Source organism: Poecilia mexicana, unplaced genomic scaffold (assembly GCF_051168715.1).
Source record: "Poecilia mexicana isolate PSO_F unplaced genomic scaffold, ASM5116871v1 scaffold_3, whole genome shotgun sequence".
Classification (NCBI taxonomy): Eukaryota; Metazoa; Chordata; class Actinopteri; order Cyprinodontiformes; family Poeciliidae; genus Poecilia; species Poecilia mexicana.
This window is the reverse complement of record NW_028263372.1, coordinates 15,066-37,576: the sequence shown is the minus strand read 5'-3', so window position 1 is coordinate 37,576 and position 22,511 is coordinate 15,066. Positions and strand designations below refer to the sequence as shown.

The following is a 22,511-nucleotide window of genomic DNA, read 5'->3' as shown; positions in this document are numbered from 1 at the left end:
GAAGTGCCATTAGTAGGTGCGGTGTCACGATTTACGCTCGGCCCTGCTGGCTGGAGGAAAAGCTAAATGGAAAACTTCATGTTTTCGAAATAAATTCACAGTGTGGCTCAAAATGTTCTGATGGCATGAATTTGTATTTTGAAAAGCACAATTCCAATTCAGCACTAAAACTTAATCCATGGGCAGATGCATTTGTTCCAGAGAAAAATATGGACGATGTTAAAATGTCCTCTGTCATCTCTGAGCAACCAGTTGTCCGGCTGAAACAAAGGCCAGCAATTCAAAGCGTTCATAAGCCACAAAGTGTCTGTGCTCAATTAACTGTTCATCAAAATCCGAACATAAGCAGGCAGCAGTAATCAGGTCAACAAATAGATCAACAAGCCAGTATTATTGACCACATGAAGCGGCAAAAACATCACTGCCATGTTGGTTCAGCAAAACCAAGCTTCTGTCTTGCCACCAAGAAACATCCCTGTTTTTGATGGCGATCCTCTTTAATATAAATCATTTATAAGAGAGTTTGAAAATGGTGTGGAGGCCAAAACGTCCAACATGAGTGATTGTTTGCACTTTCTAGAACAATACACCAGGGGACAGCCCTTGTGCATAGATCTTGTGCATAGTTGCCAGCATTTACCATCAGACCTGGGCTATCTTAAAGCTAAAAGTCTTCTTTCTGAACATTTTGGAAACGAATATAAAATTGCATAGGCCTATATGGACAAAATTAACAACTGGCCAGCTATTAAAAATGAGGACCAAGCATTCTCTCTGTTTCTTAAGGGATGCTCAAACTTAACAGAACACATCATTCATATGAAGGAACTGGACTTGCCGTCTAATATGAGGAGCATAATCCTAAAGCTTCCCTATAAAATGAGGGAGAGCTGGAGAAATGTAGCCTCTGACCTGCAGGAAAGTAGGGGTCAGAGGGCATTGTTCACTGATCTTGTTGTTTTTATACAAGTTAAAGTTGTATCCGATCCACTGTTTGGTAACATCATGGACCATCGACAGCTCAACTCCAAAAACAGCAGCTTTACCAACAGAAAAGGGGAAGTAGCTTTGCTACAAATGTTACAGTGAAGAATGAATGTCCATCTGGAGATGAGAGCAAGTCCTCAAAAAGCCACAGCTGTCTGTATTGCCTCCTAAGTAATCATACTGTTGACAAGTGCTTTAAGTTTAAAGACAAGCCACATAAGATAAAGTAAACTTTAAAGGCATTTGTTTTGGTTGCTTAAAGGTGGGACACATAAGCAGAGAATGCAGAGGTCGTTTGGTCTGTCTGTTTGTCACCAACAGCATCCCAGTATCCTGCACATCAACGAGGAGAGTACAGGAGTTTTCTCCAGACATCCACAGAATCCTCTGAGTACCACCTCCACAATGACTCAGACCTGCGGTCATGTCAGGGTCTGTAATGAAGATAACTCAAACCTTTCTATCGTTGCAGTTCAAGTCAGGAGTCCAAAAACCAACACCACTGTGCAGACATATGCATTTTTGGACCTGGGCAGCACAGGAACATTCTGCACTGAAAGTTTGGCCCAGAAGCTGCAACTGAAAGGTAAAAGAACAAGTATCCAGCTGCAAACAATGGGACATAAAGGCATTGTGAGTACAAACATCATCTCTGGACATTGGCACAAACGCACCTAAAGTAATGGAGCCATAGGAGCTTCATCAACAGTCAGGATGAAGGCCCATATGCAGTTTGGACCCGAGTTGGATGGGTCATCAATGGTCCACTCCGGAGTGAAAGGAACAGAACAGGCTTCCATGCTTTCACTGCAAACAGGGTTTCTGTTAAACATCTGGAAATGATGTTGACTGAACAGTACAATCATGACTTCAATGAAAAAGCATCCCAACAGCAGATTGAAATGTCCAGAGATGTCAAGTTTATGAATGTCATGAACAATTCAGCACAATTTAAAAAATGGACATTATTGCATTGATTTGCCTTTTAAGGCTGAAAATTCAATCTTGCCTGTGAAGTGTTGTGTTGCAGAGCGTCTTCCAAGCCTGAAAGGAAAGTTTTCAAAGAACCGGATCACAGTCCTAAGGAACATCTGTGATGAAGCAGAGGGCAAGAACATCAACCTGGGAAAAGATAAAAGATGCTACCAGCTTTTCTTCCCTGCTCCAAGATGGACAGGAGTTGCTGGCTGAGGAGAGTCGCCAGAACCTGCAGATCGCTACAAAGTTGGGTCAAGCAGAAAATGACTAGAACAGACTGCAGGAGCATTTGGAGGAAGAAGAGGATGCCCGTCTAAAGCTTCAGATGGAGAAGGTGACCGGTGAAGGAAAGATGGCGCTAGAAGACAACCAGCTGCATGGACTTGGTCCAGTGGCTGGTAATGGAGTCCTCAGAGTGGGTGGACATCTTGGAGGAGCAGCTGTGCCATCTGGGGCTGGACATCCAGTTGTCCTGTATAAAGCCATGCATGTAGCAATATTAATTCTGTGTTACATTTACCATCTGCTTGGTCCAACAGGAAGAAACCACATGTTGTCCAGACTGTGGCAAAGATGCTGGATAATCAGTGCAAACTCTGCTGCCAAAAAGATCCTGTCTGACTGTGTTACCTGCAGAAGAAATGGAGGAAAACTTCTGGAACGGCTGAGGAAAAGGTACCACCAGACAAACCTCCATTCACAGATGTTGGAGTTGATGGTGCTGTTCATTTGAAAGTGGTTCATGCTCTGGATGCCTCTTGTTGTATTAATGCAATTAGAAGATTCATCTGCATGAGTGGCCCAGTTTCTTCAATCAGGTCAAAGGATGAAACACTGCAAACTGTTTTCTGTGAAGTCGAAGCCATTCTGAATGAAAGACTCATCGCTTTTGTCTCTGATGATCCAAATCACATCTTGATGAACAAACTTGTTCTGCCACAAGGTGGATTTGAGTATTTGCCCTTAATGCAGGAAAGACAAAAGTGGATGAGATGGAAAAGAAACATCTCTCCTGGAGACATTGTCTTCATTGCATATGCTACAGCAGCCAGAGGATGTTGTCAGATGGGGAGAATCCTGGCAGTCAAAGCTGATGCAGGAGGCCTGGTTTGTTCTGCGCAACTTCAGACCAAAACCAGCATGTTGGAGAGGTTCATCATTGAGAAAATGAAGAACCAGAAGAATTATTTAATGTCTTTGCATTAATATAGAATATTATTGAGGTTGTTAGAATAGCTCCTTTAGTGATATATGTAATTGTGATTTAATGCACAATTAGGGACTGAAGTGTAGGAACTATTTCCCCATTTTCAGTTAAATATTAGTATTCTTATATTTTGTTTATTTTCTAGTTGATTTATCATTAGAATTTTTGTATAATTTGTTATTTAGAATAAGTTCTTTGATTAGGAATTCACTTAATTAGTTAATTTCAGGTTGGGATGTGGGTATTTCACGGTATAAATAGATGGGTCTTGGGTAGCTTATTATGCACGTGGGTGGTCACAAGGTTTTTTTACCTGTCTTCAGTCTCATTAGTCACTTCAGTCATCAGTCATTTCAGTCATCAGTCAGAGAATAGGTGCAGGAATCAGAGCAGAAGCAGAATCCTGCGAAGCCTGTAAACTTTTTGCCTGAACTGTGAAATAAAACAACCAAAGAACTGCATTTTGACTTTTTGGTCCTTTTGGGCTGCGTAAACCAAAATCCACTGTGCATAAGGTGACTATTTGAGTTGGATTCACCTTTTGTTTTGATCACTTTTGAGTTTAGAGTTTTTTTGATTTTTTAATTTAAGTTTTGGGACAAATAGTGACTATATAGTACATATAGTGTGTGTGTGTGTGTGTGTGTGTGTATATATATATATATATATATATATATATATATATATATATATATATATATAGTGCATTGTGACTTGTATGATTACTATAGCAATCATTCAGCTTCATGTTATAACTGCATGGAGGCTCTTTTTGTTGTGACTTATACTTTTATTCATGAACTTAACCTGGTTTTAATTAAGCTCTATATGACAAAGAGACTTTGATATTGTGAGGTGGTTGTTGTTCATCAATGTTTTTATCTTCAACATAATTTTGCAGTCTAAGCAAATGAAGATGGAGGAAGCCTGAGAAATCAGCTGTTAGGAAACCTAGACTTTCCTGTCTCAGAAGAGGCTCTGGCTCCACCAGATCACCAGACCAGCTCTGAGGATGAACCTCCACATCGTCATCATGGTGGAAAGACTTTTTTTTTACTGACCAGCTAGCTACATTTTCAACAACAAAAACTGGTGTGTTACCAACATCAAATGCTTAATAAACATGATTTGATTTAAAGATAACTGGACAGAATTTTGTTAATCTAACATTTCTCTTTCATACATTTTATTTGTTGTTGGCTTTCAGGGCCCTGTGATGGACTGGTGACCTGTCCAGGGTGAACCTCCGCCTCTCATCTGATGACTGCTAGAGATGGGCACCACCAGCTCCCCTCACCACTCTGCAAGGATCAGTGTGTTCAGATCAAGGATGGAAAGCTTTTAAGGTAGTTTGTCTCCTTAAGTACTTAAAACAGCTTCATAGTTAATGCCAACATCAACTGATTCTATGACATTGTTGACTATTTTTTTCTACTTCTAACATAAACAGGCAAAGAAGACATCCAGAAATGTTTTTCCACCCGAGGCATTCAGTCCCAATCATCATCACTTATGATGATGCCACATACATAGCGAGTCCACAACGTCTTAAAATTGTAAGTATTATTTTTTTATTTGCCATTTTTCTGTACTCTTTTAAAATACAAATGCCTTCTATGTTTAATTGCTCTATTCTTTTTTTGTAGGTTTCTGTAAAGTGCAGTGGTCCAGTGAATGGGAATGTTCTGTTGTTAATCCTCACTATTCTTAGGAAGGAGAAATGTCAGTTTGTCTGCAGTAATACTGGAATACTGTGACATTGAATTAAAACAATACTCTGTTCTTGGTGAAACAGTTTTCACATTTCCTCTAAAGTGTACCTATCGTTTTATTGTGCTGATTTTCATAATTTTGTTTGTAAACCTTGAATGTATTGACAATGTGTACAATTGTCTAATAGAATAATGGCTCTTGAAAAAATGTTGGTAAGACTTTATTTGACGGGATGTGCATTAGACTGATATGATACTGTCATAGACATGACATAACTCCTGATAGGAACATACCAACAGTGTCATGAAGTGTCATTCAGTAAATGACAATTTTAATGAGAATTTGATTTAAAAGTTGGATGAAAGGTTTTGTTATGTTTGTGACAGTGTCATGTCAGTGTTATGCACAACCCTTCAAATAAAGTGTTACCAAAATGGTAATATATTGAAACCACAATATAATTATAATTTTTGTTCTTTAAAGTAATAACTTTGGTGGTTTTTTGGTCACTCTTAAATTTTTATGTGCATTGTGTTCACTTTTGACGTGTAAACTGATAATTTATGTAAAGCTCAAAGTTGTGAGTAAAATTGGACAATTTTAAAATATCGGTAATTACAACCCCTGGCAAAAAGTATGGAATCACCAGTCTTGGATGAGCAGTCATTCAGACATTTCATGCTGTAAAACAAACTCGGATCAAAAACATGACACAATATTAAGGTCATTCCAAAGTGCAACTTGTTGGCTTTCAGGAACACTCAAAGAAATGAAGAGAAAACATTGTGGAAGTCAATGAATGATACTTTTATTGACCAAACACAGGGAAATAAATATGGAATCACTCAATTCTGAGGAAAAAAGTATGGAATCACTCAAATTGGAGGTAGAAAAAAGGACACACCCAGTCTATTTCCTTTCCCTAAATGGACACCTGCCCCAGATTAGATGTGCCCGTTAGTGTGCAGTTCAAAACACCTGCAGTCATGACACCTTGGAGGGCTGCTGGACGAAGTGGAGTGGCGAGAACCATGACTCCAACAAGAGAAATGTCCCTTGAAACAAAAGAGAGGATTGTGAAACTTCTTGAAGAAGGTAACCCTTCACGCATGGTTGCTAAAGATGTGGGCTGTTCACAGTCAGCTGTATCCAAGATATGGTCCAAACACAAACAGCATGGAATGGTTGTTAAAGCCAAGCGTACTGGTAGACCAAGAAAGACATTAAAGCGTCAAGACAAACAACTAAAGGTCATTTGTCTTGAAAACCAAAAAAGTACAACTAAACAGATGAAGCATAAATGGGAGGAAGCTGGAGTCAATGTATGTGACCGAACCGTAAGAAATCGCCTAAAGGAGGTGGGATTTCAATACAGGAAAGCTAAATGAAAACCAGCATTGACACCTAACCATAAAAGAACAAGATTCCGATGGGCTAAGGAGAGGCAATCATGGACTGTGGATGACTGGATGAAAGTTGTCTTCAGTGATGAGTCAAGAATCTGCAATGGACAAGGTGATGATGCTGGAACTTTTGTTTGGTGCCGTTCCAGTGAGATTTATGAAGAGGCCTGCCTGAAGAAAACAACCAAATTTCCACAGTCCTTGATGATATGGGGCTGCATGTCAGGCAAAGGCACTGGGGAGATGACTGTGGTTAATTCTTCTATCAATGCACAAGTTTACATTGACATTTTGGACAGTTTTCTCATCCCTTCAATTGAACAGATGTTTGGAGATGATGAAATGATTTTCCAAGATGACAATGCATCGTGCCATAGGGCAAAAACAGTGAAGGCATTCCTTGAAGAAAGACACATTCAGTCGATGTCATGGCCTGCAAATAGTCCAGATCTCAACCCAATAGAAAACCTGTGGTGGAGATTGAAAAAAATGTTCCACAAGAAGGCTCCAACCTGCAAAGCTGATCTGGCAACTGCTATCAAAGAGAGTAGGCACCAAATACTGTTTGTCCCTCATCAAGTCCATGCCTCAGAGACTAAAAGCTGTTATAAAAGCCAAAGATGGTGCAACTAAATACTAGTGATGTATTTTGAATGGTCTTTTGTTTATGTGTTTTTCATGATTCCATACTTTTTTCCTCAGAATTGAGTGATTCCATATTTATTTCCCTGTGTTTGGTCAATAAAAGTATCATTCACTCACTTCCACAATGTTTTCTCTTCATTTCTTTGAGTGTTCCTGAAAGCCAACAAGTTGCACTTTGGAATGACCTTAATATTGTGTCATGTTTTTGATCCGAGTTTGTTTTACAGCATGAAATGTCTGAATGACTGCTCATCCAACACTGGTGATTCCATACTTTTTGCCAGGGGTTGTAAACAAAATATTTGAATTACCTTGAATATCTTATGTAATTAATCTTTCCATGTAATTGTAGCCTAAAACAATGCAAGTACTGCACTGTAGTTATCCATGTAATGTACAAAGTAGGAATAAAGAAGACTTATGAGTAATTAAAATTGTACTTTATTAGCAATAGCAGTAAATCAAAAATAAAATTTAAGTGTAATTTAAATACATTACTAATATTTTAGTAGTATATTTGAAGTATATTAAAATTATATTTTTAATATAATTCTATGACAGAATTGGTACACTCAAAATATCCTAATCAAGCTCTTGAATACTACATAAAAAAGTATACTTAAAGTATACTAAGTACAACTTGAAGTTGTTCCAAAAAAGTATGTTGAAGTATACTAAGTATACTAAAAGTTGTAAATTAATACTATTTAGATACTATTGAAGTATACTAAGCACAAAAAAAGTTGTTCCAAAATAGTACAGTTTAAGTACATAAATCAAAGTATGTTAAAATTTAATATACTAAAGTATACTTTTTTTTTTTACTAGGATTTTCATGGTTCAATCACCTGGTCACATCTAAATGTTTTCAATGAGCCGTTCAGTGCTGGTATAAAGGACTGAACCTAAAGAAATGTGTTTACATCTTCTGTTCTAGGGAAAGAATGAAATGGATGATCGCTGTACATTCTGTTCAGTCCTGATGACTCAACGCTGCTGGTATTTTGTGAAAAACTTAATTTCTCTTTCAGGTAGGAGGACTCAAGGAGTCACTGCATTATTTGGCAGTTTTCCTTTTAAAACTCGAACATTTAAGAAAAATGCCAACATCAAGAAAAATAATTAGTCAGACATCTTATTTACGGCAATATCTAATCAAAGCTCATCATTGTGCCATTATTGAAAAAAGTTTTCAAAAAAATTATTTGAAATCCATGAAAGAAAATGTGGATCTAAGATTCCGAGACAAAAATCAGGATGGTTAACAAAGCATTGATTGTCAATCAGTTTATTCACTTTGTTTAACAAATGTCATCAAGTCAGTTTATGTGGTGTAGTTCACAGAAAGTGCCTTCCCAGGCACCTTACAAAATAAAACAAAAAATAACCAGTTCAATAACATAGACTTAAGTTTAACAATGTCTTTATTATTTAATTCTGGCATTACTGGCATTATAAAACAACATAATTTTTTATTTTTTCATTTTCTTAAGGATGTAGAGCTAATTAAATGACAATACTTTAATACATTATGAATAATATCTATATCTTCATCAATTATAGGAGAAACAAAAGAAATGAGACATGAAAAACAACATGATCAACTATAATAAAAATATCATTTGCAATGTATATGTAAGAAATTTAATTGAACAAAAGTCAATAACAAACAAATGAATTAGGTACAGAAGAATAACAACCCAGGTTGTTAAACAGATATAAGCAAAAATAAATTTTTTTGTTTTTACAGTGCAATGTATATTATTGAGACTTTTTGTTGTAGAGTCTTATATATATATAAAAAAATAAGATTAAACTATTTAATCTATCAACAAGGAAATTTTCCTTTGACTCTAAAACGATAAATCATATTCATGAATCACATTATTACAAGGCCCATCTGTGGTGACGATACAAAAAAAAGTAGCCTGCAGAAACTTTATGTGGCATACAATGATGGCATGAGGCTACTACTCAAAGTGCCTAGATGGAGTAGTGCTAGCCACATGTTTGTATATAATGCTGTTCCCACATGTGCAGCTGTGCTCAGGAATCTTATGTATAAATGCATGTGTAGACTATCTGTGTCATGCAATAATATAATTGCAATTTTAGTAAATCCTGCTTTTAGACTGTGAGATTCTCTTCAAGATTATGGAATCATTGGCGTCATCATTTATTTGTGACTCAGTCATGTTTATTTTTATTTTTCTCTTATTTTGCTTGATTTTACCTTTTTATATAGACCTTTTTGTGTCTGGAATAAAGATATGATTGATTGATTGATTGATTGATTGATTGATTGATTGATTGATTATCAACAATTTGTGAATAAAGCAAAACACTTAGCACGTTATAGGTAAATATTATTTATTTAGTTTGGTTAAGAATAATTATTGCACTGTCAATGAATGATGTCTAAGAGATGTTCTTAGTTGCCAGAGGAACGCAGTAACACCTTCATGAGTTCAGAGGTTCAAACTGATGAATAATGAGGATGGATGCTCCCTGCTAAAGTATTCCTGCCATCTTCCATGTTCTTTCAGCAAACAGTTGAGACAGAGTTGTCTTTTGGTTTCTCCACTATTTACCTGCTGTTATACCTGCCATTCAAAGTATTCTTAGAAGATTCTGTTAGTCTGCTCATGTGACCAAACCAACTGAGGAGATGAAAAGTTAAAACTTGATTTAAAATGTTGTTTTAACTTGATTTGAGTTAAAACTCAAGCAGCAAAATTTCCAAGTCTTGACCAATCCACGGTAATAAAAAGTTTGGGGACCACTGCTGTAGATGGTAAAAAGTTTTCTATTTTCAGGGAAGATACTGTTTTAAGACAAGCATATTCAGGTAATAGATGTGACTTTGAAGAGCTTACCTCATTGTTTCCTTATTCAGACATATAAACAGGGAAAAAAAAGGTTAAATCTTCTCTATAAGAGGCAAAACATTGACTAAATTACTTAAAATGCCTCCAAAAAAAATAGTAGTCAGCATGAGGAGGCAGAAAAGGCTCCAGATTGGAGAGGAACGCCCATCCCTGAACCCGAAACAACCACCAGGCGGAAGTGAAAGGAAACGACCTCGGTCAGGAGCTCCAGGCGGCGGCGGAGACATGAGCGCTTCAAGTTTTAACTCCGTTCTGCTGGGCATTTCAAATATGCTCAAAGAGGAAAACTTAGAACAACTCAAGTTTCTAGTTCGAGACCACATTGGGAAACAAAAGTTGGAAAGGATCAAAACAGGACACCAATTGTTTGAGATTCTGACGGAAAGAGGCCAACTAGGAAAGGACAAAGCAAACTATCTATGTCAGCTTCTGCGGCAGGTCCAGCGAGATGATCTATCCGAGAAGCTAAGCAACTGGGAGGTCCAGCAAGAAGACCCCAAATACGGCTTGAGCGACAACGAGAGAGGTAAAAACACTTGGAGAGCGCGGTTTCACTTTCTGTCCTGGTCAGGGCCGGTGTTCTGTCAGATCAGCATACGTTGTCAGATAGTCATGCACTTACCTCAGAGATGTATACGCTGTCATTACCATATGATTTTATTTAACCAGCAACATAGAATTATGACGTATATTATCATACACTTTGTTATTAACAGCTGTATGGCATCCTGACTTAGCGGTTAAGTAGGTTAATGAAGTTTTACACGGGCGTGTGTTGTAGTTGACTGCAGCTGCAGCCAGACCTGCTTTAAATACACTTTGAAACCACGACAACGCATGTATATCTATCTATTATAAACAATTTAATGACTTATTTTCGTCATAACTTGTTGCGTATGCTGAACTGACAACTCCACTGACGGTCGGACTTCTTAATGCGCATGCGCAGGCATGCGTACTCATGTATGCTATCCTGACGGCATACATCCTGACTGCATGTCAGGATGTATGACATGCATACATCCTGATAGAACACCTGTTTTGCACAGGTGTTCTATCACCTGTGCAAAACAGGTGATAGAACACCTGTTTTGCACCTTCATTTATTGAAACACCAGAGGGCGCTGATGGGTAGCTGGGCTTCGAAACATCATTTATCAGAAAATGTCTTTAAGTTAAAGCAAAAATCTTGAACCTTTTTCATGTGGCTGACTTTATTGTCCAGTATATGAATTATTATTATTATTTATTTTTTTTACCACAGAATGACATAGCAGGAATAAAAACTTGATATTCTGTTATCTGGAAAAAATGACCAAACTGGAACTTAAAGGAACCTTGCTGGGATTTCCTTACTGAAGTCATGTTAACACCGAGTTAATGTTGTTAAATTCAACATAAGACCCTTTATATGTGCCAGACTATGACATGTCTGTCAGTGTGTCTCAAGACAGATTACATTACAACTATAAAACTGTGTTTTAATCCACTGTGATGATCTAAAGAAAATTGTTCTCAGAACCAAGAAAATCTGTCCAGGTTGGGTTGAATCACACAGGAAGGATGTCAGTATCGGATCTGAACACAGTTCATGTTTGGTTGGTTTGGTTATTAGAGAAAATAATCATTATTACACTCGCAAATTGGCTTGGGCACAACTTATAGTTGTAGTATAAGTATTGCTTTCCATTGGAGTAAAATGTGGAAATATAAAGACATAAACTGGGAAGGAATTTGTAGTAACATTACATCAAAGGAAGGAAAAAAAAATAATACATAGGTGTTACTGTCATATTAATGTATCTCTTAAATAGTTTGTGTAAAATCAACTACAGAGCTATAATGTGTCTTCTGAATTGGTTGTTCAAAGTTATAAACCTACTTTTACCCATAATACAGCAGTTGGAGTATACTGTAGTCAACAATTAATCAATATTAGCATTAATATTATTCTTGTTCCTCAAGACAAACTGGACATCGCCACGGAGGTGATCAGAGACAATCTGGGGAGGAACTGGCGCAAACTAGGCCGCAAACTACGACTGGGGGAGACCAAGTTGGACTCCATCGCCACACGGCAGCCCACCGATCTGGAGGAGACCGCCATGGAGCTACTGAAGGAATGGAGGAAGATTAGAGGACCTGAGGTCCAAACAAAGGAGCTGATAGCAGCTCTGAGGGACTGTCAACTCAACCTAACTGCTGATAAAATCCAGGAGAAACTTGAACAGAAGGGATTATCCAGCTCAGATTAGACCAGTATTACCTTAGAAGCATGGAGGAAACCTGGGACTTTATGAAACAGATTATATTTGTAGAAATGAACAAAATTATTTTTGTAAACATCTGCTTCCTTACAGTTGTTAAATATTTACAATATACCAGTGTTGCACCTTCATTTACTGGAACACCAGTGGGCACTGTGAGGTAGCTGGTTTATGTAAAAACTTTGTTACCGTTTTTACTTAAACATAAATTAATTTCTTGATTTCCAATAAAGATAGGAAACAAAAATGCAAATATTTCTTTTGTTGTAAATTTGCATCCACATTCAATAACATAATTAATCAGTTTAGATTAGTCCAGAGAAATAAGCCTTGATCAACAACAAACTGGATGTAAATATGGATGATTTTTCCTTTCCCAATGGCCAAAAAAAGCATCGACATGCTAATCACTAATTTAATAAAGGTTTCAGAAATATCCAACGGAGTTTTGAAGAATCCCCAGTTATCAAACTACAATCCAGTCGACCTCTTTTAGATTTTGGAATCCTGGATCTGTTTTCTCAAAGAATCTTAGTCCTCCCAGAGAGCTACTATCTTAGCATTCAAATCCCTGCAAATGAGTCGGAGCTTCAAACAGATTTAGTCAGATGCCAAGAGATACTCTGAGAAAGGAGCTGACAAAAAACATGATATTTTAATAAGGAAGGAGTGGTTGATCTTGTTGCTAGGTGTTTTGACCCTTTGCTACACCGAGCAAATGAGTAATTGTCTTCTAGAAACTGTGTATGGTTGATACATGAAACATAATAAAATCAGAAATTAAATGAAAATGTGCTGCTACTTGGCAGTTGAAAATTTACCAATCACACAGTCTAGACTGAATTTACAAAAATTGAGTCATGATGATGTAACAATGTAAAATGAAATGAATTGCTTACCAAGCATCAGCAAGTTTGATCCCACCTTGGAGAGATCCGAAATGCTGGGAAGCAGCAGATCTGGCAGTTTGAAGCTATAACCAGGTCTAAATCTTATTTTTAATAACGGTAGAAGCCGAGAGGCCAAAAACGCTTTATCTCAGTGAAAAAAGTAAAAAATAGACAATCATTTTTCACATCTTTTGCTGAGATAAAGCTTTTTTGGTCCATGGTCTTCTGCTCTCATGAAACATAAGATTTAGACGTGGTTCTAGTTTACAACAGACAGATCTGCCGCTTCTCAGCATTTCTGAAATGTCCCACATCTAATTATACTGAAAATTGAATGTAGAGCTGCGAATTCACAGATAGTCCATTTTTCACTTCTTTCGCTGAGATAAAGCATCTCGGCATATGTTCTCTTGACACATAAGATTTAAACCTGATTCCAGTTTGAAACAGCCAGATCTATTGTTTCTCAGCATTTCTGAGATGTTCGATATCTAATTATGCTGAAAATTGAATATCGAGCTGCGAATTCACAGATGCTCCATTTTTCACTTCTTTCGCTGAGATAAAGCGTTTTTGGTCCATGGGCTTCTGCACTCATAAAACATAAGATTTTAAACCTGATCCCAGCTGAGATCTGATCCCAGATCTGATCCCAGATCTCAGCATTTCTGAGATGTCTCGCAGCTAATAAAGCTGAAAATAAGATATAGAGCTGCGAATTAACAGATAATCTATTTTTCACTTCTTTCAGTGAGATAAAGCGTTTTTGGCCTCTCGCCATATGTTCTCTTGACACATAAGATATAAACCTGATTCCAGTTGGAAACATTCAGATCTACCGTTTCTCGGCATTTCTGAGATGTCCAACGTCTAATTATGCTGAAAATTGAATATAGAGCTGTGAATTCAGAGATAGTCCATTTTTCACTTCTTTTGCAGAGATACATTTTTGGCTTCTGGCTTGCTGATCACTTGAAACATAAGCATTATACCTAATTCCAGTTTAATACAGCCAAATTTACTGCTGCTCAGCATTTCACAGCTGTCCAACAACTAACAAGGCTGAAAATTGATAGAAGAGCTGCAAATTCACAGATACTCCATTTTTGACTTCTTTTGCTGAGATAAAGCGTTTTTAGCTTCTGGCTTTTTGATCATTTGGAACATAAGCAGATAAACTAATTTCAGTTTAATACAACCAGATCTACAGCTGCTCAGCATTTCGGAGCTGTCCAACAACTAACAAGGCTGAAAATTGAATGTAAAGCTGCACATTCACAGATACTCCATTTTTGACTTCTTTCGCTGAAATAAAGCGTTTTTGGCTTCTGGCTTGCTGATCATTTGGAACATAAGCAGATGAACTAATTTCAGTTTAATACAGCCAGATCTAGTGCTGCTCAGCATTTCGGAGCTGTCCAACACCTAACAAGGTTGAAAATTGAATGTAAAGCTGCAAATTCACAGACAGTCCATTTTTGACTTCTTTCGCTGAGATAAAGCGTTTTTGGCTTCTGGCTTGCTGATCATTTGGGACATAAGCAGATAAACTAATTTCAGTTTAATACAGCCAGATCTAGTGCTGCTCAGCATTTCGGAGCTGTCCAACAACTAACAAGGCTGAAAGTTGAATGTAAAGCTGCAAATTCACATAGTCCATTTTTGACTTCTTTCGCTGAGATAAAGCGTTTTTGGCTTCTGGCTTGCTGATCATTTGGAACATAAGCAGATGAACTAATTTCAGTTTAATACAGTCAGATCTAGTGCTGCTCAGCATTTCGGAGCTGTCCAACAACTAACAAGGCTGAAAGTTGAATGTAAAGCTGCAAATTCACATAGTCCATTTTTGACTTCGTTCGCTGAGATAAAGTGTTTTTGGCTTCTTGCTTGCTGATCATTTGGGACATAAGCAGATAAACTAATTTCAGTTTAATACAGCCAGATCTAGTGCTGCTCAGCATTTCGGAGCTGTCCAACAACGTACAGGGCAGAACATTTACTGTACAGCTGCAAATTCACATAGTCCATTTTTGACTTCTTTCGCTGAGATAAAGCGTTTTTGGCTTCTGGCTTACTGATTACTTCAAACTTAAGCATTAGACCTAATTCCAGTTTGATACAGCCAGATCTAGTGCTGCTCAGCATTTCAGAGCTGTCCAACATCTAATAAGGCTGAAAATTGATTCTACAGCTGCAAATTCACACGTAGTCCATTTTTGACTTCTTTCGCTGAGATAAAGCGTTTTTGGCTTCTGGCTTGCTGATCATTTGGTACATAAGCAGATAAACTAATTTCAGTTTAATACAGCCAGATCTAGTGCTGCTCAGCAATTCGGAGCTGTCCAACAACTTACAGGGCAGAACATTTACTGTACAGCTGCAAATTAACCGATAGTCCATTTTTGACTTCTTTCGCTGAGATAGAGCGTTTTTGGCTTCTGGCTTGCTGATTACTTCAAACTTAAGCATTAGACCTAATTCCAGTTTAATACAGCCAGATCTAGTGCTGCTCAGCATTTCGGAGCTGTCCAACAACTAACAAGGCTGAACATTGATTCTACAGCTGCAAATTCAAAAATAGTCCATTTTTGACTTCTTGCACTGAGATAAGACGTTTTTGGCTTCTGTCTGGCTGATCATTTGGAACATAAGCAGATGAAGTAATTTCAGTTTAATACAGGCAGATCTAGTGCTGCTCAGCATTTCGGAGCTGTCCAACAACTAACAAGGCTGAAAATTGATTTTACAGCTGCAAATTCACACGTAGTCCATTTTTGACTTCTTTCTCTGAGATAAAGCGTTGTTGGCTTCTGGCTTGCTGATCATTTGGAACATAAGGATATGAACTAATTTCAGTTTAATACAGCCAGATCTAGTGCTGCTCAACATTTCGGAGCTGTCCAGCAACTAACAAAGCTGAGAATTGAATGTAAAGCTGCAAACTCACAGATTGTCCATTTTTGACTTCTTTCGCTGAGATAAAGCGTTTTTGGCTTCTGGCTTGCTGATCATTTGGAACATAAGCAGATCAACTAATTTCAGTTTAATACAGCCAGATCTAGTGCTGCTCAGCATTTCTTTGCTGTCCAGCAACTAACAAAGCTGAGAATTGAATGTAAAGCTGCAATCTCACAGATAGTCCATTTTTGACTTCTTTCGCTGAGATAAAGCGTTTTTGGCTTCTGGCTTGCTGATCATTTGGAACATAAGCAGATCAACTAATTTCAGTTTAATACAGCCAGATCTAGTGCTGCTCAGCATTTCGGAGCTGTCCAACAACTAACAAGGCTGAAAATTGATTTTACAGCTGCAAATTCACACGTAGTCCATTTTTGACTTTTTTCTCTGAGATAAAGCGTTGTTGGCTTCTGGCTTGCTGATCATTTGGAACATAAGCAGATCAACTAATTTCAGTTTAATACAGCCAGATCTAGTGCTGCTCAGCATTTCGGAGCTGTCCAACAACTAACAAGGTTGAACATTGATTCTACACCTGCAAATTCACACAGAGTCCATTTTTGACTTCTTTCACTGAGATAAAGCGTTTTTGGCTTCTTGCTTGCTGATTATTTGGGACATAAGCAGATAAACTAATTTCAGTTTAATACAGCCAGATCTAGTGCTGCTCAGCATTTCGGAGCTGTCCAACAACTTACAGGGCAGAACATTTACTGTACAGCTGCAAATTCACAGACAGTCCATTTTTGACTTCATTCGCTGAGATAAAGCGTTTTTGGCTTCTGGCTTGCTGATTACTTCAAACTTAAGCATTAGACCTAATTCCAGTTTAATACAGCCAGATCTAGTGCTGCTCAACATTTCAGAGCTGTCCAACATCTAATAAAGCTGAAAATTGATTCTACAGCTGCAAATTCACACGTAGTTCATTTTTGACTTCTTTCGCTGAGATAAAGCGTTTTTGGCTTCTGGCTTGCTGATCATGTGGAACATAAGCAGATCAACTAATTTCAGTTTAATACAGCCAGATCTAGTGCTGCTCAGCATTTCGGAGCTGTCCAGCAACTAACAAAGCTGAAAATTGAATGTAAAGCTGCAAATTCACATATAGTCCATTTTTGACTTCTTGCGCTCAGATAAAGCGTTTTTGGCTTCTGGCTTGCTGATCATTTGGAACATAAGCAGATCAACTAATTTCAGTTTAATACAGCCAGATCTAGTGCTGCTCAGCATTTCGGAGCTGTCCAGCAACTAACAAAGCTGAGAATTGAATGTAAAGCTGCAAACTCACAGATAGTCCATTTTTGACTTCTTTCGCTGAGATAAAGCGTTTTTGGCTTCTGGCTTGCTGATCATTTGGAACATAAGCAGATCAACTAATTCCAGTTTAATACAGCCAGATCTAGTGCTGCTCAGCATTTCGGAGCTGTCCAGCAACTAACAAAGCTGAGAATTGAATGTAACGCTGCAAATTCACAGATAGTCCATTTTTGACTTCTTTCGTTGAGATAAAGCGTTTTTGGCTTCTGGCTTGCTGATCATTTGGAACATAAGCAGATAAACTAATTTCAGTTTAATACAGCCAGATCTAGTGCTGCTCAGCATTTCGGAGCTGTCCAGCAACTAACAAAGCTGAGAATTGAATGTAAAGCTGCACACTCACAGATAGTCCATTTTTGACTTCTTTCGCTGAGATAAAGCGTTTTTGGCTTCTGGCTTGCTGATCATTTGGAACATAAGCAGATCAACTAATTTCAGTTTAATACAGCCAGATCTAGTGCTGCTCAGCATTTCGGAGCTGTCCAACAACTTACAGGGCAGAACATTTACTGTACAGCTGCGAATTCACAGACAGTCCATTTTTGACTTCATTCGCTGAGATAAAGCGTTTTTGGCTTCTGGCTTGCTGATTACTTTAAACTTAAGCATTAGACCTAATTCCAGTTTAATACAGCCAGATCTAGTGCTGCTCAGCATTTCGGAGCTGTCCAACAACTAACAAGGCTGAACATTGATTCTACAGCTGCAAATTCAAAAATAGTCCATTTTTGACTTCTTGCACTGAGATAAGACGTTTTTGGCTTCTGTCTGGCTGATCATTTGGAACATAAGCAGATGAAGTAATTTCAGTTTAATACAGGCAGATCTAGTGCTGCTCAGCATTTCGGAGCTGTCCAACAACTAACAAGGCTGAAAATTGATTTTACAGCTGCAAATTCACACGTAGTCCATTTTTGACTTCTTTCTCTGAGATAAAGCGTTGTTGGCTTCTGGCTTGCTGATCATTTGGAACATAAGGATATGAACTAATTTCAGTTTAATACAGCCAGATCTAGTGCTGCTCAACATTTCGGAGCTGTCCAGCAACTAACAAAGCTGAGAATTGAATGTAAAGCTGCAAACTCACAGATTGTCCATTTTTGACTTCTTTCGCTGAGATAAAGCGTTTTTGGCTTCTGGCTTGCTGATCATTTGGAACATAAGCAGATCAACTAATTTCAGTTTAATACAGCCAGATCTAGTGCTGCTCAGCATTTCGGAGCTGTCCAACAACTTACAGGGCAGAACATTTACTGTACAGCTGCAAATTCACAGACAGTCCATTTTTGACTTCATTCGCTGACATAAAGCGTTTTTGGCTTCTGGCTTGCTGATTACTTCAAACTTAAGCATTAGACCTAATTCCAGTTTAATACAGCCAGATCTAGTGCTGCTCAGCATTTCGGAGCTGTCCAACAACTTACAGGGCAGAACATTTACTGTACAGCTGCAAATTCACAGACAGTCCATTTTTGACTTCATTCATTACTTCAAACTTAAGCATTAGACCTAATTCCAGTTTAATACAGCCAGATCTAGTGCTGCTCAGCATTTCAGAGCTGTCCAACATCTAATAAGGCTGAAAATTGAATGTAAAGCTGCAAATTCACACGTAGTACATTTTTGACTTCTTTCGCTGAGATAAAGCGTTGTTGGCTTCTGGCTTGCTGATCATATGGAACATAAGCAGATCAACTAATTTCAGTTTAATACAGCCAGATCTAGTGCTGCTCAGCATTTCGGAGCTGTCCAACAACTAACAAGGCTGAAAATTGATTTTACAGCTGCAAATTCACACGTAGTCCATTTTTGACTTCTTGCGCTGAGATGAAACGTTTTTGGCTTCTGTCTGCACTGTAAAAAAAGTCAGTAAATTTACGGTAAAAAAAGGTAAAAAACCAACAGTTTTTGACCGTCATATCCAAAAACATTTCATTACCGTAGAAATTACATGGAACCACCGTAAGTCGAAACTGCAAAGAAAGTCAGTAAATTTACGGTAAGAAATGGTAAAAGACCAACAGTTTTTGACCGTCGTATCCAAAAACATTGCATTACCGTAGAAATTACATAGAACTACCGTAAGTCGAAACTGCAAAGAAAGTCAGTAAATTTACGGTAAAAAATGGTAAAATACCAGCAGTTACTGACCGTAATATTCACAGCATTATACTGCCGTAGAAAATACATGGCATTATCATAACTGAATAAATATATATCCTAAGTAATTTTGACAGTCACGAATGTAGAAAATACAGAAATATAGTGTAAAAATATAAGTAATTGTAAAGTTCATAAAAAAATTGTAATATTGCCAGCAGTTAATTACCCTAAACTTAACAGTAGTAATCAGCCAAAATTACAAATTTAGCTGATATTTAGATCTACAATGTAAAAGCGTAAACTAGACTGCAAAAGAATTTTTTACAAAGAACAGAATGCTGGTGTGATATTTTGGTTTCTTTTTTAATAATGCCTTTAATACAGTGTTTTTCAACCTCTTTTGAGCCAAGGTACACTTTTTTAATTGAAAAAATCTCGAGGCACACCACCAACCAAAATTGTAAACAAAGATACTCTGTAGTCGCCTATATTACATATATAGTCATTCTTATCAAAGTGTCTTGAATAGGAATCAAATAAACACAAAAATGTATTTTTATTACATTTTACATTTCTTATTTCAAATTGCACGTAACATGTCCACTTCAAAAATACACCTGAACAGCCACAACACTGTGGTGTTAAATTTAAAGAAGTTGTAGAAAACTTCAGTGTTTTACAAACTAACCCACAAGCATTATTTTAGCCAGATTACAGAAAATAATTCTTATTCTGAAAGAAGCAATAATATTTGGGAAAGATTTCACTGTTACAATATGAAGATTTGCATGTACAAAATGTTAATATCTGTATATTTTACCCATCTAGTGTGAAACCTGTGAATGTTTGGATGAAAACAGCTGATTTCCTGGCAGAAATTGAAGAAAGACAAAGCTCTTCCTCAACAGCTCTCAGTCTCTCTCTGGTTTCAGTTTTTATAGTATCCAGGCTTGAGAAGCTCACTTCACACAGACATGTTGTGGGAAATGGACCCATGTTCTTTCCAACTACTGTTGAGCTTCACCGTCTTTTCGTCACTGTCGTCACAGCTAGATACGATGCTCTCACCGCTACCTGTAACATTCATGCATCACTAATTCTCTTGTTTTAATGTAAAATGCTTTGTACCTACTGCCATCTAGTGGTAAGAAAATTACATCATTACGCCGCTAGTCACTACTACAGCAGACACTCGAAGATGGCATTATTTGCAGATAATTAATTCTTTTTCAAAAAATCTTTTTAAACCAATTACCGTATTTTGCAGACTATAGAGCTCACCATACTAACACCTTCAATTTTTTTTTTGAAAAAAAAAAAAAACAAAACAAAAAAAAACTGGAAGCTGCTCTCGGTTTTCCGTAAGGTCCCAGCAGAGAACTGCGTCCTATGAAATCTGCTGGATATATTAAGGACGCAGCACTACGTCTCCAAAGTCGAACCATGGTTTCGTTCACACAAAGCTTAAGTGCAGCGGCTTTATTTCCCTCTGTAGTGCCAGATCGACAGTCCTCAACTTAAAAGCTGCATCATATGAGTTTGAAAACATTTCTCCGTCGTGCCTGCTGCTAGCATGTGGTTGTTCTAAATGAAAATCAACGAGTTCTTCTTTGATTTACAATTTTGACTTCTAATGATTCACTTCCTGCTAGAGAGCCCCCTGGTGGTTGAAGAAAAATACACAGAAAAGCCTCACCGGGCTACAATCCGCATAGTTCAAAGCTTAGGAAAAAAGTAGCGTCGTATAGACCGGAAAATACGGTACCGTAGGTGAAATTGAATAATTTCCACGGCTTTAATACACCAAACTGAAATCTCAACAGTAGACCAGGCATCGATCTGGCAACCCACCGATTGCAAAGCAAACTCCTACAGCCAACGCCACTATCATTTATGAGAGCATTTGATCATTAACATTAAGAGAACTGTATGTTAGCCCCTCTTGCTTCATTGAAGCTGAAGTTGGTTTCCAATTGCTGCTTCCAATTTGGGAAATGGCTAAAGGGCAATTCCACCTAATTTTTCACTACAATCAGCATCTTTAATTTACTCTAGCTAAAAACTACAACACCTAGACTCTTCAAATCTGGACTAGATTATTCTCAACTCATATCAGAATATTTAAAACCAAGTGTGGGATTTGTAAAACCTTTATCTGATTTGTGAAACTTCAATAAAGAACAATTCTAGTGTTATCCAAAATCATACAAGTTGTAAAGTCACCCATCATTGAAGTTTCACAAATCCCACACTTGGTTTTAAATATTGTGCTATTAGTAGAGAATAGTCTAGAGCAGGGGTCCCCAAACTTTTTCCTGCGAGGGCCACATAGCTGTTCCTTTCTCTGCTCGGGGGCCGGTCTTAGTTTTTGGAGAAAGATACCTTAGAAAATTATTGTCGGCGGGGGGGTGCTGTTCTGTCTTTGAAACTGTCGACGGGGGGGGGATTGCTGACTACGACACATTCGTAGATTTTTACCCAGAATGGAAATGGAAAAAACCGTGAGTGAAACGGTGACTGGTACTGACTAGTATATATTTGAGGGAAAGTTAGTTTCACATCTGCTCAAGAGCCCCTGGTGGTTGAAGAAAAATCCACAAACCGGAAAATACAATATATGAAAAAAATACACTGAATGCTCTCTGGTATGAGGAGGCGGGCCAGATCCGGCATTGCCAGACCAAATGACGCAGGCCGTAGTTTGGGGACCCCTGGTCTAGAGAGTTTTTCATTTTGTTATTGTGATAAATAGCAGGGTTTACAGTAAATGGAGACTGTTAGTAAACAGTCATGTAAACAAATAATTATCTAGTTTGCATTGCTGCTTGAACCTTCAGCATCAGCAGCAAGATTCAACACAGTAAAGTCACTGTGCTAACTAAGGTTGCTAACTAGGGTGCTGAGAGCCCAGTAGGCCTGGTCCTTGTCAAAATGCTGCTACTGTCTTTGAAATCAAATTTCTGCTATTTTTGCACGTTCAGGAGGAGAAGGGCAACACATCACAGGTGAGTCCCTTTCACGGTTTTAACTGAAGTTAGCTAACTTTAACCAACTGACAAAGAAATGTGTAGTTTCTGAGCCATGCTGTTTATGTACATGCACTGCAGCTATATATTTTTACTATACGGAACATTTAATCTTCACAGATGCAA

General features: G+C 37.8%; 1 protein-coding gene and 1 long non-coding RNA gene across 2 annotated transcripts; both read left to right on the top strand.

Moving 5' to 3' along the window:
- The first annotated feature begins 1,573 nt into the window (after nucleotides 1-1,573).
- On the top strand, nucleotides 1,574-5,508 carry LOC106912589 (uncharacterized). The gene is made up of 4 exons (XR_001416966.2): nucleotides 1,574-2,640; nucleotides 4,074-4,518; nucleotides 4,623-4,728; nucleotides 4,819-5,508. It is a non-coding gene; the product is annotated as an uncharacterized LOC106912589 (long non-coding RNA).
- A 4,475-nt stretch (nucleotides 5,509-9,983) lies between these two features.
- On the top strand, nucleotides 9,984-12,341 carry fadd (Fas (tnfrsf6)-associated via death domain). Its single transcript, XM_014979396.2, has 2 exons — nucleotides 9,984-10,347; nucleotides 11,787-12,341. The coding sequence occupies exons 1-2, from the start codon at nucleotides 10,047-10,049 to the stop codon at nucleotides 12,074-12,076; spliced, it is 591 nt and encodes a 196-aa protein (XP_014834882.2). The 5' UTR covers nucleotides 9,984-10,046; the 3' UTR covers nucleotides 12,077-12,341.
- Nucleotides 12,342-22,511: the final 10,170 nt, after the last annotated feature.